Source organism: Sinocyclocheilus grahami, unplaced genomic scaffold, assembly GCF_001515645.1.
Source record: "Sinocyclocheilus grahami isolate Dianchi unplaced genomic scaffold, SAMN03320097.WGS_v1.1 scaffold2008.1, whole genome shotgun sequence".
NCBI classification, from domain to species: Eukaryota; Metazoa; Chordata; class Actinopteri; order Cypriniformes; family Cyprinidae; genus Sinocyclocheilus; species Sinocyclocheilus grahami.
Genome location: NW_015507187.1, coordinates 97,284 through 109,492, shown reverse-complemented (window position 1 = coordinate 109,492; position 12,209 = coordinate 97,284). Strand labels below are relative to the sequence as shown.

The following is a 12,209-nucleotide window of genomic DNA, read 5'->3' as shown; positions in this document are numbered from 1 at the left end:
CATACATGAAAGTACAGTTTTGTTTTACTTTTGGTGTTGTTCATTATTTAAGGTAATGTATTAACCATTATCTTAAGTGAAAATTATTAAAAAGCTGTCTTTTCCAAGACAATTATATGTAAAATATGTGACAGATTCCTTTAATGCTATAAGTTCTGAATTTATTTACAGTTACATGAAATATAAAATGTTACATGTAATAAAATATATATAAAACAATGTAAACAATATTCAATATAAACTAGTTACATAAAATATAAATTATTATAGTTACATCCAATATAAAGTATGTGCATGAAATATATAGAGCAATTCAAACAATATTCAGAACAATATTTAGTTACATGACGTTATATGTAATAAAATATATATATATATATATATATATATATATATATATATATATATAAAACAATGTAAACAATATTCAATATAAACTAGTTACATCAAATATAAATTATTATAGTTACATCAAATATAAAGTATGTGCATGAAATATATAGAGCAATTCAAACAATATTCAGAACAATATTTAGTTACATGACGAAGTATTAGGTACATGAAATAGAATAAAACTTGAATGAATTAAAATAAAGTACAAAAACAATATTCAATATAAACGTCTATAAAAAAATATATAAAAAATATTCAGTGTAATATATATATATATATATATATATATATATATATATATATATATATATATGTATATAAAACTATATTATGTTTAAACGAAATATTTGACTGATGCACAAAATAACTAGAATAAACAATATTCAATATAAACTGTAGTTACATGAAATGTAACTCTAAAAATAAAAACGACACAACAGTGGTCCTAGTTGAACTTTAGAACAGCAAGACAAAGTTCACTCTTGTGAGTCCACAACTGTGGTAAAGTGTTCATAGCTGGTGTACACTCTGTTGTCAAATCCTTTGGAGGTCCACATCATTTTCATGGGACAAAAAGTCTTCTTTTTATATTTTTTGTGTCCCTGAGTGGGTTGGTGGCAAAGTGTGCAAATGGGCAAGTGGTGAACATGTGAAAGCTTTGCTCCAACTTGAGTAAGAATTACTGTGTTTTTTCGTTTGTATATTGTTGCTCTAGACCAGACCGAAGGGGTGTCAGCACTCTGTGACGTGTCAGTCTGGCTGGAAGACACAGGTGTGGCATTTGTGGACGTGGCCGGAATAACTTGTGTAGGAGCAGTGGATGAAGTTATTCTAGGTAGAGGTCTGAAGATGGTAGACATGGCTGGAGTTTTCTGCTGGGGTAAGTCAGACGTCAGTGGAGATTCAGGGTGTTTTGCCTGGGACGGGTTTTTTGGAGCTGGCATCACCATGTCTGATCGTTCTTTTAAGATCTTGACTCGTTGAATCACAGCAGCATCAGCAAGATCGTCCCTCTTTGTGCGGCAATACAATGTGTTACCCCAGTGTGTTCTGTACAGTTGATGAAACTTCTGTGGTTGCTTGTCATGTTCCTCGACAGCGTGCCATGCGGCGATGAGCCTGTTCCTGTGCTCCGTCGTCAGGCTCAGCTTATTCGCAGTCAGGCCAATCTTCACCAGCAGAGAGCAGAAGTTTTCCAGCTGCTGGAATCCAGGCAGCGGGTTGGGGCTACAGGCATCCTCCTGTTGGAAAGTATAACAATCACGTTAAGCTAAAATGTTTGCATCAATTGGCTTCGTTTTAAAATCAGTCAACACTCAGACTAAAAAGACTGAATAAATACTAGTGGTGCATTCAGGTGAACAGAAAATGACTCACAAAGGCCAGAGGGTGAGCAGTGGTGGTTTCTTCCATGGTAAGGGTTATGTAGGCCGGGTCAGCAGTCACCCTGTACTGCTCTGCCTCTGGGTCGCTCTGGTAGGCCTCATCGTCCTCATCGGGGTCAGGCTGGTCAGGCTGAACCACCTCCTCCTCTGGACTGGGTCCGTCCTTTGAGAGGTCACTGAGGGAGAAGGCACCAGATTCACCTGTGCTTTGGCTGAAGAGGTACTCCAAACCAAGCAGCTCATTTGATGTCACAGCAGCAGGGGCGCGGAAATTCTCCTCCACAGTTTCTCCAAACAGCTGCTGGCAGCGGGTGTTGAGGCGCTCAATCAGAGGTGCAGAGTAGGATCTGAGATTTCTCCCTTTGCCACCAAACACAGCTTCAGAACTGCGGTCCGAGTTCCAACGAGCGATTCCACTAATCAGGTAAATCTGATAGGGACGTGCAGCACAGTGGGGACCTTGGAATGACAGAAAAGGGCATTAAAATCATGACATGACCCAAAGCAGTGTTTATTTGCAGCAGGATATAAAGGAACTACACCACAAAAAGCACGACGGATGGCACAGCAGGCGAGTATGTCAGGTGAGTATGATGCAGTTCGGCAGGCACAGATAGAGAACTAGTGAGCAGGTAAGTACACCAGGTATATATGAAAGACAGAGCAGATAATCTGACCGTAAGCAGGGTATGGGTGGACGGCTGCTACAGTGTGGTCTTCAAAGATACAATTGGTGTGCATCGTATGAAGGTAAGGACTGAATGTCTGAAAACATGTTGCGCGTTTGTTTAACTTGTACCTGGTATCATGTGAGGTAGAACTTTGTGGAAACCTTCCAGGCTGTTGCTTCCACAGAGACACTTGTAATAAGGAACGTCCACCCCGTTGATGTTGGTGCTATGAGACACTCTGTACATGCTCATCTCTGGAGGATCCTGAATGCACTCAAGGTGTCTTTGCTGGCCGTCCCACACACCGTCTATTGCTTCTGTAAAGAAATCACAATAAATATTTAAACACGAGATAGTATGCATGTGTCAACAGTACATGATAAATAGATATACAGTTATATAGCCTACTGTTTATTTATAATATACACTAACAGCACAGTATATAGTGAAACAATAAATGTAGATCATATAGTTTCTATGTTCTGCATATGCTTTTCTTGTATGTTTTCATCAAATTATTTACCTGGCGACTTGTAGAGGCTGACTCCACTTTGGTCTAGCCCAGCAGGACCTTTGAGCTCATCTATGGCTATCTGGATGAGCCAGAAGGTCTCCTGAGCCCCAAGTGTGACTCTGCGAACATGGTGCTTCAGCTGTTCCCTGGATACATAAAGTCGCACCATGTCTTCATCAGTCACCGTGTCAAAAGCTGTCGGGTCCTTTGCTCTGACAGCCTTGATGAGCAGCTCCAAGTCTGCGCGGTTGTAGGCCAGCACCGCTCCTGCTAGGGCAGACTTGAACACAGCATACTTGGAGTGGCTGTCTGTGCGAATGGCTGCATCAAAGCGATGTATCCAGTGGAAAATGTCCAAACGCACCACCAAGCCATTCTCCACCCACGTCTGGAACAAGCTCTCCACAGCGGTCGGGCCTTGTGCACGACAACACCCGCGGTCAACGTACAAGATCTTGGGCACAGGTTGATTGGCCTGGTGGAAGCGGTCCATTACTCCCTGACACATGGGCTTCAGACACTCGGTGGACTCTTCACAGGTAAGAACAAATGAGACAATCTGTGAATGCTCATTGCCTATGCTGGTGAACCACTCTGCTGTGCCTTTACCCTCTCCAGACAGCTTCTTCACCACCTGCAAGATGTGAGAGACTGAGATGTACACTTCACACTATGAAGTGTACATACATTTGCATTCAAAACAGTGTACATACGTATTAAAGGAACAGACCAAAAATGAAAACTCTTTCTGTAGCTGTCATTGTGTTTAACAGAGGAAAAACAGTCACAATGGTTTGGACCAACGTGACGGTGAGTAAATAATGAAAAAAAAATTCTAAACCATGTTTTATACGTTTCGTATTGCTGTATGTACCTTTTTAGTGGAGTCCATTTTTAGCACTGTGCCAAAAGTGGAGAGAATCTGGTTCCTGTAGTCCTGTACATTGTTGGCTTCTGCCAGCAGGAAGGCATGACGAAGCAGGCGAGCAGAGGGAAGCTCTCTTTGAGGAGGTGGAGCCTCAAACGTGTGTCCTAAGGCCGAAACGATTCCCCCAGGCTTCACGAGAGTCATGAGGACTGTGGTGTACAGGTCTTTCCTGTGGAGATACTCCTCAACATGATTCTCCTGGATTTGTCTCCACACTTTGACCATGGTGTTCCCTTCAGTCCGGTCCCTCAGAAGCTGCACCATGTTCTTGTCCACACCACGCCTGTAAAGTGTGATTATTAATATGCCAACTAATTCAAGGCATGTTATTTTTACACCAATGTTTAGTGTACTCACTTGTCTGTCAGAATAGCAGGGAACATGGCTTGGTGAGCCTCACTAAGTTGACACAGAATGGTGGAATCCCACGCCAACCACCTGCCCACCTTGCCACTGCCGCCACCCCTGGCTGCTTTTGTACACGGGCCGCAGCACAGGACCTCTGTTATTATACAGTACCAGCTGGAAACGTCACAAATGTGACGAACCTGCAATATATTAAAAAAAAAAATTTAAACCCACAGTGCATTGTTTTATTTGATCTGTAGGTGTATTTACATACTAATAAATCATTTCATTGTTGTATACCAACTGTAATATTAACTAATCTAATAAATAATATGTAATACCTTGGTGTGGTAGCCTGATTTGTAGAGGTACACATTTTTTCCTTGACCCACACATTCTTCTCCTCGAGGACACTTCAGTGAGAATTTCCAAACTCCAACGGGCCGCCACACAAAGATGCGACCCCAAAAGAAGAGATGTGGAGTTGGCACACTACCACTGATGTAGCCTGGAGGTTCTGGAGGGTAAAACCACATGCGGTCTGATTTTATTACACGCCACCTCTTCAATACCGCAGCATTGTCGCGATACACCTGAATAGGGCCAAAGAGTCCTCGCTCGGTGTCGTCCTTCACCCAGGAGAGATCAGCTGGTGGAATGCCGTTGGGATTTTCCCACAGTCGCACCCAGCCCTCCAGCTTGACCTGAAACATGTCAAAACAGAAAACATAATTACATAACAATACATGTGTAATATCACTCCAACTTTTAGCATTTATGTTTAATACATTTGTGTATGTAAATATTACTCACTGGGGAGTCACTCTGTGATGGTTCTACTGGGAAAACATGAGTAAAGGCTGTGGATGAGGACTTCTTTGATGAAGGTGTGGATGAGGACTTGTTTGAAGGTGTGCATGTGGCTGCGGATGACGCTGTGGCTGCTGATGATGCTGTGGATGAGGATTTATTTGAAGGTGTGGATGAGGACTTCTTTGAAGGTGTGGATGAGGACTTCTTTGAAGGTGTGGATGAGGCTGCGGATGATGCTGTGGCTGCTGATGATGCTGTGGATGAGGACCTCTTTGAAGGTGTGGATGAGGCTGCAGATGATGCTGTGGCTGCTGATGATGCTGTGGATGAGGACTTCTTTGAAGGTGTGGATGAGGACTTCTTTGAAGGTGTGGATGAGGCTGCGGATGATGCTGCTGCTGCTGATGATGCTGTGGATGAGGACTTCTTTGAAGGTGTGGATGAGGCTGCGGATGATGCTGTGGCTGCTGATGATGCTGTGGATGAGGACTTCTTTGAAGGTGTGGATGAGGACTTCTTTGAGGAGAATGTCCACTGCTTTTTTAAAGTCTGCAAAATTCTCAAAAGTCTGTCCAGCAAGGCCTTTGGACGTGGATGATTTTGAACTTTGAACTTTCACGGTAGCTCTTTTTTGTGTACTTTTTGTGGCCTTGAGTGGGTTGCCCACACATTGCACAGATGTACACTTTTACTGTGGCCGGATGTCCCGTGCCAATGCGCTCTGCTTTTTTCCTTTTGTAGAACGTCGATCTGGCTGGCAACGGTGGCGGAATGGATGCCTGCGGCAGGGAAACGGCAGGAGGTCCTGTTAGGGGTGCAGCCATCAGCTGAATGGGTGTGTACGTGCGTGTGGTCTGGACTGGTGCAGATAACAGCTGAGTGAGAGGAGCGGGGCACAGATAAGAGATGTGGGAGTCTTTGTTTAAGCTTTCTGGTCCCTGCCAAAGATGCAGTGGCCTGATACTGCACTGTAAGTCGGCTGGTGTGTGGTCTTTCGTCAGGAAGCTCAATCGCTGGGGGCTGGCTGGTACTAGAAACACTCTGATGACGACGGAGGACAGCCAAACCTCGATCCGTCACATTTGTGGCTGACAAGGACTCCCGCCTCCTGATGAACTCGCTGACACACTTTGAATTAATTTTTAGGATCGGAATGCCGAGTTTGCTGAGTTCAGCGTCATCTACAGTCACTTTCTGCTGTTTAATTAGGCAGTACATCAGACGGTTCTTTCTGGAGTCAACTAAGTGGGCGGCCGAGTAACGCTTACTGAACTTCAGCTTTTGCACCAAAGACGCCTCAGACGGTTCTCCGCATGTTTGGCCGAACAGAGCATTGCCCCAGCGTGCTGAGTAAAGGCTGTCGAACTGCTGGATGCTGCGATCGTGGAAGTCAAGGTTGTTCCAGGCGCTGATGACCCTCTGTCTGGTCGAGTGACTTATCGCAAGCTTTCCCTCCTCCAAGGCGATCTCAACAAGGACTTTGCACAGATCCTCGATGTGTTGGTACCCAGGGAGATGATTCGGACCACACACATCCTCCACACAGGGATCAAACTCCACAGCCGCTACCTGGTCAGTCAGGCACAGACGGTTTCTTAGAGGAGTCAGACTGTCACCCCCACTGTCAGAGTTGTATCCCACATCCTCCTCCTCCTCCTCCTCTTCCTCCTCTGCCACTGCAGCAGAAACCTCATCATCTTCATCCTCACCAACTCGAAGTGTCTCTCTGGTCTGAGCGTAATGGTCAGGAGCACTGAAAGGGTCTGATGACTGAGAGAACAGATACTCCAAACCTATCCGCTCATCACCAGCAGGAACTGGAGGCCTGTAGTTTGCCTCCTCCACCTCCCCAAACAGTTCCTGACACCTTTGATTCAGCCAATGTACCAGAGGAGACACGTACACCATGTGCTTTCTCCCTTTTTGGCCTTTGACGCTTGCTGACTCCCTGTCAGAGTTCCAGCGTCCAATGCCAGCCAGGAGATACACCTGGAAGGGGACCGCAGCACAGTGGGGCCCAGGGATCATGTTGGGCAAAAAAGAGTGAAAGCCTTCCAGGCTGTTGCTCCCTCTCACCGTGCTGTATCGCGGAAGACGCACACTGTTACGGGTCATGTACTTTGTAATGGTGTACATGTTTCTCCCCGGTGGATCCTGGATGCATTCGAGGTGCTTCTGTTGGTTCTCCCAGACGTGGTCGATGGCCGCAGTGTCCTTGAACAAATGCACCTGGTTCTCATCCATCCCAGCTGCTCCCTTGATGATGTCAATGGCACTCTGGACACGTGCACAGGTTTCCTGGGAACCAACTGTGATCCTCCTGACATGATGGCTGAGGTCTGACTTGCTGACATGCAGTTCGATGATCTGGCTGTCAGTCAGGGAAGCATAGCTCGTTGGGTGACCGGCGTGTATCACCTGTACCAGAAGAGCCACGTCGTCCTTGTTGTAGGCAAAAACCGCAGCGGAGAGGGCAGACTTAAACAGGGCATACTTTGGATGGTGATCCGTCCGTAGGGCCACATCAAATCGATGGATCCAATGAAAGATGTCGAGCCGTACCAGCATACCCCTGTCTGTCCACTCACTGAAGAGTTGTTCCACAGAAGATCCACGTACATGAGCTCGGGAGGTGACTCGTCAGCTCTCCTGTACCTCTCCATGAGGCCTTCAGCCATTGGCTGCATTTTGTCCAGCGACTCCTCACAGGTCAGCACCGACGTTAGGATCTGGCCCAGCTCGTTGGCCACGTTGGTGCACCATTCCGCCGTGCCCTTTCCGTCCCCGGAAAGTTTCTTGCAAATCTAATAACGAATACAAAACGTAGAGATTCAAACATTTATATCATAATTTTTCATTCAGTCATTGTTTTTTTCACAGTGTTGGCTTATTAGTTTCTTCAGGGGCCAGTTGTTCAAAAGTAATCTGATTGGATTTTAGCCATCGGATTGGATCAAATCTTGAAAATGGGTTGCTGAAAAGAAAAAAAGATTCTGAATCCGGATTAGATCACAAAATTTTGATCTGGATTAAATCCTCAGTTTGTGTTTTTCAAAAAGGTTTCAAAAAATCCAAAAAAACCTGGATTAATCTGATCCCAGCACAGAAGGGTGAATTTCAGGAACAAAAATCTAATAAAACTTTAAAACTGGTCTTAAAAATACAACATTTGTGACATGTAATATATCCCTAAACAGCTGTCAATATCAAAAAAAAATATTATATTTAATGCAAACTTTGTTTTTGTTGTTTTTTCTTTTCCCAATCTCATTTTTCTTTTTTCCATCACAGCCCCTCTAAACTCTGTAGAGCACTAGTAATCCAGATTTGGAAATCTGAAAAAGGGTGTATCTGGATCAGGGTGATCCAATACAATTTTCCTTTGAAAAACCTGCACAGCTATAAAATGGGTTACCTGATCCTGGATAGCAAAACATGGGATTCCCAAATAATTTTGATTAAAGATTTTGAACATCTGGCCCCAGGTTCTGTTATTACCATAATAGTTATTATTACTATTTATTAATTATTAAAATCCCCCATGATGCAAATATGGACAATAATCCTGTATATTTACAATCAGACTTTTGTTCGTTTTTTTTTTCATTTGTAAGACTGTTAAATTTACCTTTTTGGTTGAGTCGTACTTGAGGACTTTACCGAAAGTGGACATAATCTGTGTGACATAATAATAGTCCTCGATGTTATCTGCCTCTGCAATGAGAAAGGCCTTTCTCAGCAGCTTTGGACATGGCAGCTCTCTCCTTGCTGGTGGTTGCTGGAATTGTTGGCCAAAATTCCCTAAAAGCAGAGAAAACAGACACACAGACGCAGACTTCAATATTGGTGGTGAAAAACAAAAAAAAAACTTAGAGTGAATGGAGGGGAGATTTGTTCCTATTACAGTGAGGGCTCCTGCTGTGCTTAAGTCAGATGGAAATCTGCAGTCATATGCTACTTAGTCTTTGCCTAAACGCTTAAGAAAACAGTTAAATCTGACTTACGTGTGATCTTCCCAGGTTGTTTGTACTGGCTGAGGAGGGTGGTATACAAGTCCTTTCTTTGCAGGTACTCCTCGCAGTGGCTCTCCAGGACCTGCCTCCACACCTTGGCCATGGTGTTGCCCTCGGTGCGATCCCTCATCAGGCGGATCACCTGCTTGTCCACGCCACGCCTAAAATTAAAGCAGAAAGATGCCTGTAAATCTCTTAGTTTTTTTTTGCAGAATATATCAGAAATCAAATCATTGTGAAATCATGCAGAGACTCACCGTAACGTCAAGACAGCAGGGAACACACCTCTGTGAGCTGGACTGAGCTGGTCAAGGATGCACGCATCCCATGAGAGGAACCGAGCGATGGCGTGTTCCTCTGACACCTTTGCAGCCTTTCTGCAAGCGTTGCATGCCAGGACATCTGTCAGCATGGAGTACCAGCCAGACATGTGGCAGATCTGCCTGACAGTTTTCGAATACCCACAACGATAGAGAAAGGCCTTCTGACTGGAACGTGCCGGGCAGTCAGACCTTGGGCACTGAAGACTGTAACGCCACACTCCGACTAGTCTTCAGAAAAAAACGGAGCTATGAAAAAAGGAGTGTGCTGAGGGGACTTTCCCTTCCACCACTCCAGGAAATTCAGGAGGGTTAAACCACATTCTGTCGTCCTTCAGGACTTTCCTCCACCTCGTGCTGCCGTGCTTGTCTTTATAAGACATTGCCCTCTGGAAAAGTCCCCTTTCAGCATCGTCCTTTAGCCACGTTATCTCTGCGCTGGGGAGCCCATTAGGACCAGACTCCCACATTTTGTGGCAACCTTCAAGTGTCACCTGGTAGTTAGTATAACAGAGACAAAACCTTATGTAACAAACACCTAAACAGTTGCCTTATCTAACAACCACTGAGTACTTAGACAGTTACCTCAGGATGTGCTGAGTCTGCTACTGACGTCGCAGTGCCCAGGCATAGCTGAGGTGCTGCAGCAGTCACATCAGATGTCCTCCCAGGTTTGACGTCAGGAGCTGATGCAGGAGCCTTAAACATAAGTGTATTAGTGAAAACCTTTTTCATTTACCCAAGCATACTTTTCAAGTCAAGTCTGCTTTATTGTCAATTCTTCCACATGTACAGCACATACACACAGAGAATTGAAATTGCGTTACTCTCAGACCCTTGGGTGCATACAGATAACATAAATACAGATTAAATACAAAATACAACTATACAAAATACAAAATACAACTATACAAATATACAAATAAGGTAAAAAAATACCCAACCTCATTTATGCTCCCCCACCTGGATTCAGGGGGATGTAACAGGTAATTGTAATGTACAAACTAGGGACTTACAGCAGACGGTGAAACACAGTCTGTGGCTGGCTTCTGTAGAGGATCTGGATGGGTCTCTTTTTCTGGAGACTTTTTTCTAACCCTGGCTTCCCCAGCTGCTATATGAGGACAGTTGTCGTCATCATCAGCAAACAGTGTTTTTTGTTGGCTTATTTGAGACAGACTATGCATTAATACAAGGTTCATGCCGTGATAGCATGAATAATTCAAGACATTATTAAAGTGATAAACCTTGTCTTTCAAAGGAGATGAGAGCTTCCACCAGCAGAGCGTCATCTGCCCAGCCGCCATCAACTTTGGACCCTGATGCAGGAGGGTCCCTGCCCTGTGGAGGTTTCTGTGATGTACAGGTGGGTGAAGTTTGCATTAAATGTTGTGGCTTGATTTTTATTAAAGGCACCTTTATAAAAAAAAAAAAAACCCTACCTCTTTGTCAAGAATGTACCGCCTGAAGCGCTTCGGTGACTTGGCGGTGATGTCCTCCTCCTTGATCACCAGCCACTGCCGCACAGAGCAGTGTGCCTCCTGTGCCATTTTCCTCTCGTGATCGGTCCTGGCTTTCGGGTCAGCCTGAAGAGTCTTGTGCAGGCTGTACCACTGCCACATCTCCAGGAACGTGAACGACCTGAAGCGGCCCTGCCCATAAATGGCCTTGTCTGCGTTGATCTCGAGGTGGCAGGAGACCTGTGGAAACAGCTGCACATACTTAAGCAGGAGATCCTTCACCCACTCGTCAGGGCTAGCTTTTCTTTCAGAATGGCGGCGTTCTTTTATGTGCAGATCAAGGAGACTAAAATATCACATAAGATAATTAGTTTGTGGAAAAACAAGTTATAAAAATGTTAATTCTGTTTAGTGCAACATACTTACTACTTAACGTAGCCAACGTCATTCTCCACCAGCCATTTAAAACTTTGGCCATTGTATTTGCCAAAGGTTAGATTGAGCTGGCCAAGGTGCTGCACCTCTGATGGAGTTGAGGTAATGGGCTGACATCTCTTTTTGGCTGAAGACATACATAGAAATTGTAATGACTTTTTTTAATGATAAGTCTATGCTGCAGTGGAAACATATCAACGAAATATTACCTTCCTCACAAGCTGTCTTTTTATCCTGGACTGTGTTCCTGTCATAGCATGTGTTGCGAGATGCCAGACCCTTGGCCTCCTTTGAAGCCTTAAGAAGGCATTGTTGCCTATTTGGTGGCACACTTGTGTCTAAAATGCGCAAGGTGGGAATCAATGGATCCATGTCTAACACACCTGTAGGAAACAGTCTCTTATAATCATCATAATGATACACACACACAGGGAAAAATTAGTCTTACCATGGCAAATACAGGAGCTCATGATGAAGTTAGCAGTTATACAGTGGGGGAAATTGAACATCATGTACAAGCAAGCATTAAATACATTTCAGTTTAATGTGTTCAATACATTTTCACTCATCTTCATTAATGGCCTTTATTTTTTTATGTCATTATATGTGTAATGTTACATTACTTTAGACAACGATATATATGGTCTATGACAATTAAGCATATTTCCCACCTAAATTCTCATAACAACAACAACAGCTACTAATAATCGCCATCATCATAAATATATTTGTATATAAATGAGTATGTGTTTATTTATTAGCACATTGCTGATTGTAATGGGGAAAAAGTTTTTCTGAAATTTCAGTGTGTTCACCGGACACGAGCGGCGAGGGCGCGACGCAATACTATAGAAAAGCTTTCATATTTCTAACTTTGTGCAAAAAAAACTAACTTTGCGTGAATATTATAATAACTTACCTAACAAACT

At 43.9% G+C, this 12,209-nt stretch overlaps 1 protein-coding gene and 1 pseudogene across 1 annotated transcript; both read right to left on the bottom strand.

The window, feature by feature from the left end:
- Positions 1–869: 869 nt before the first annotated feature.
- Positions 870–4,952, bottom strand: LOC107573690 (uncharacterized). Its single transcript, XM_016260138.1, has 7 exons — positions 4,581–4,952; positions 4,249–4,439; positions 3,838–4,174; positions 2,973–3,597; positions 2,578–2,766; positions 1,771–2,237; positions 870–1,634 (listed from the first exon to the last, which is right to left on the bottom strand). The coding sequence occupies exons 1-7, from the start codon at positions 4,950–4,952 to the stop codon at positions 870–872; spliced, it is 2,946 nt and encodes a 981-aa protein (XP_016115624.1).
- Positions 4,953–5,667: 715 nt separating this feature from the next.
- Positions 5,668–11,652, bottom strand: LOC107573689 (uncharacterized; annotated as a pseudogene).
- Positions 11,653–12,209: the final 557 nt, after the last annotated feature.

Coding starts and splice junctions, on each gene's coding strand:
- LOC107573690 (XM_016260138.1), bottom strand. CDS start 4,952: ATGTTTCAGGTCAAGCTGGAGGGCTGGGTGCGACTGTGGGAAAATCCC. Junction 3,598..3,837: donor AAATGGACTCCACTAAAAAG/GTACATACAGCA, acceptor CACATCTTGCAG/GTGGTGAAGAAGCTGTCTGG. Junction 2,767..2,972: donor CAGCCTCTACAAGTCGCCAG/GTAAATAATTTG, acceptor ATTTCTTTACAG/AAGCAATAGACGGTGTGTGG.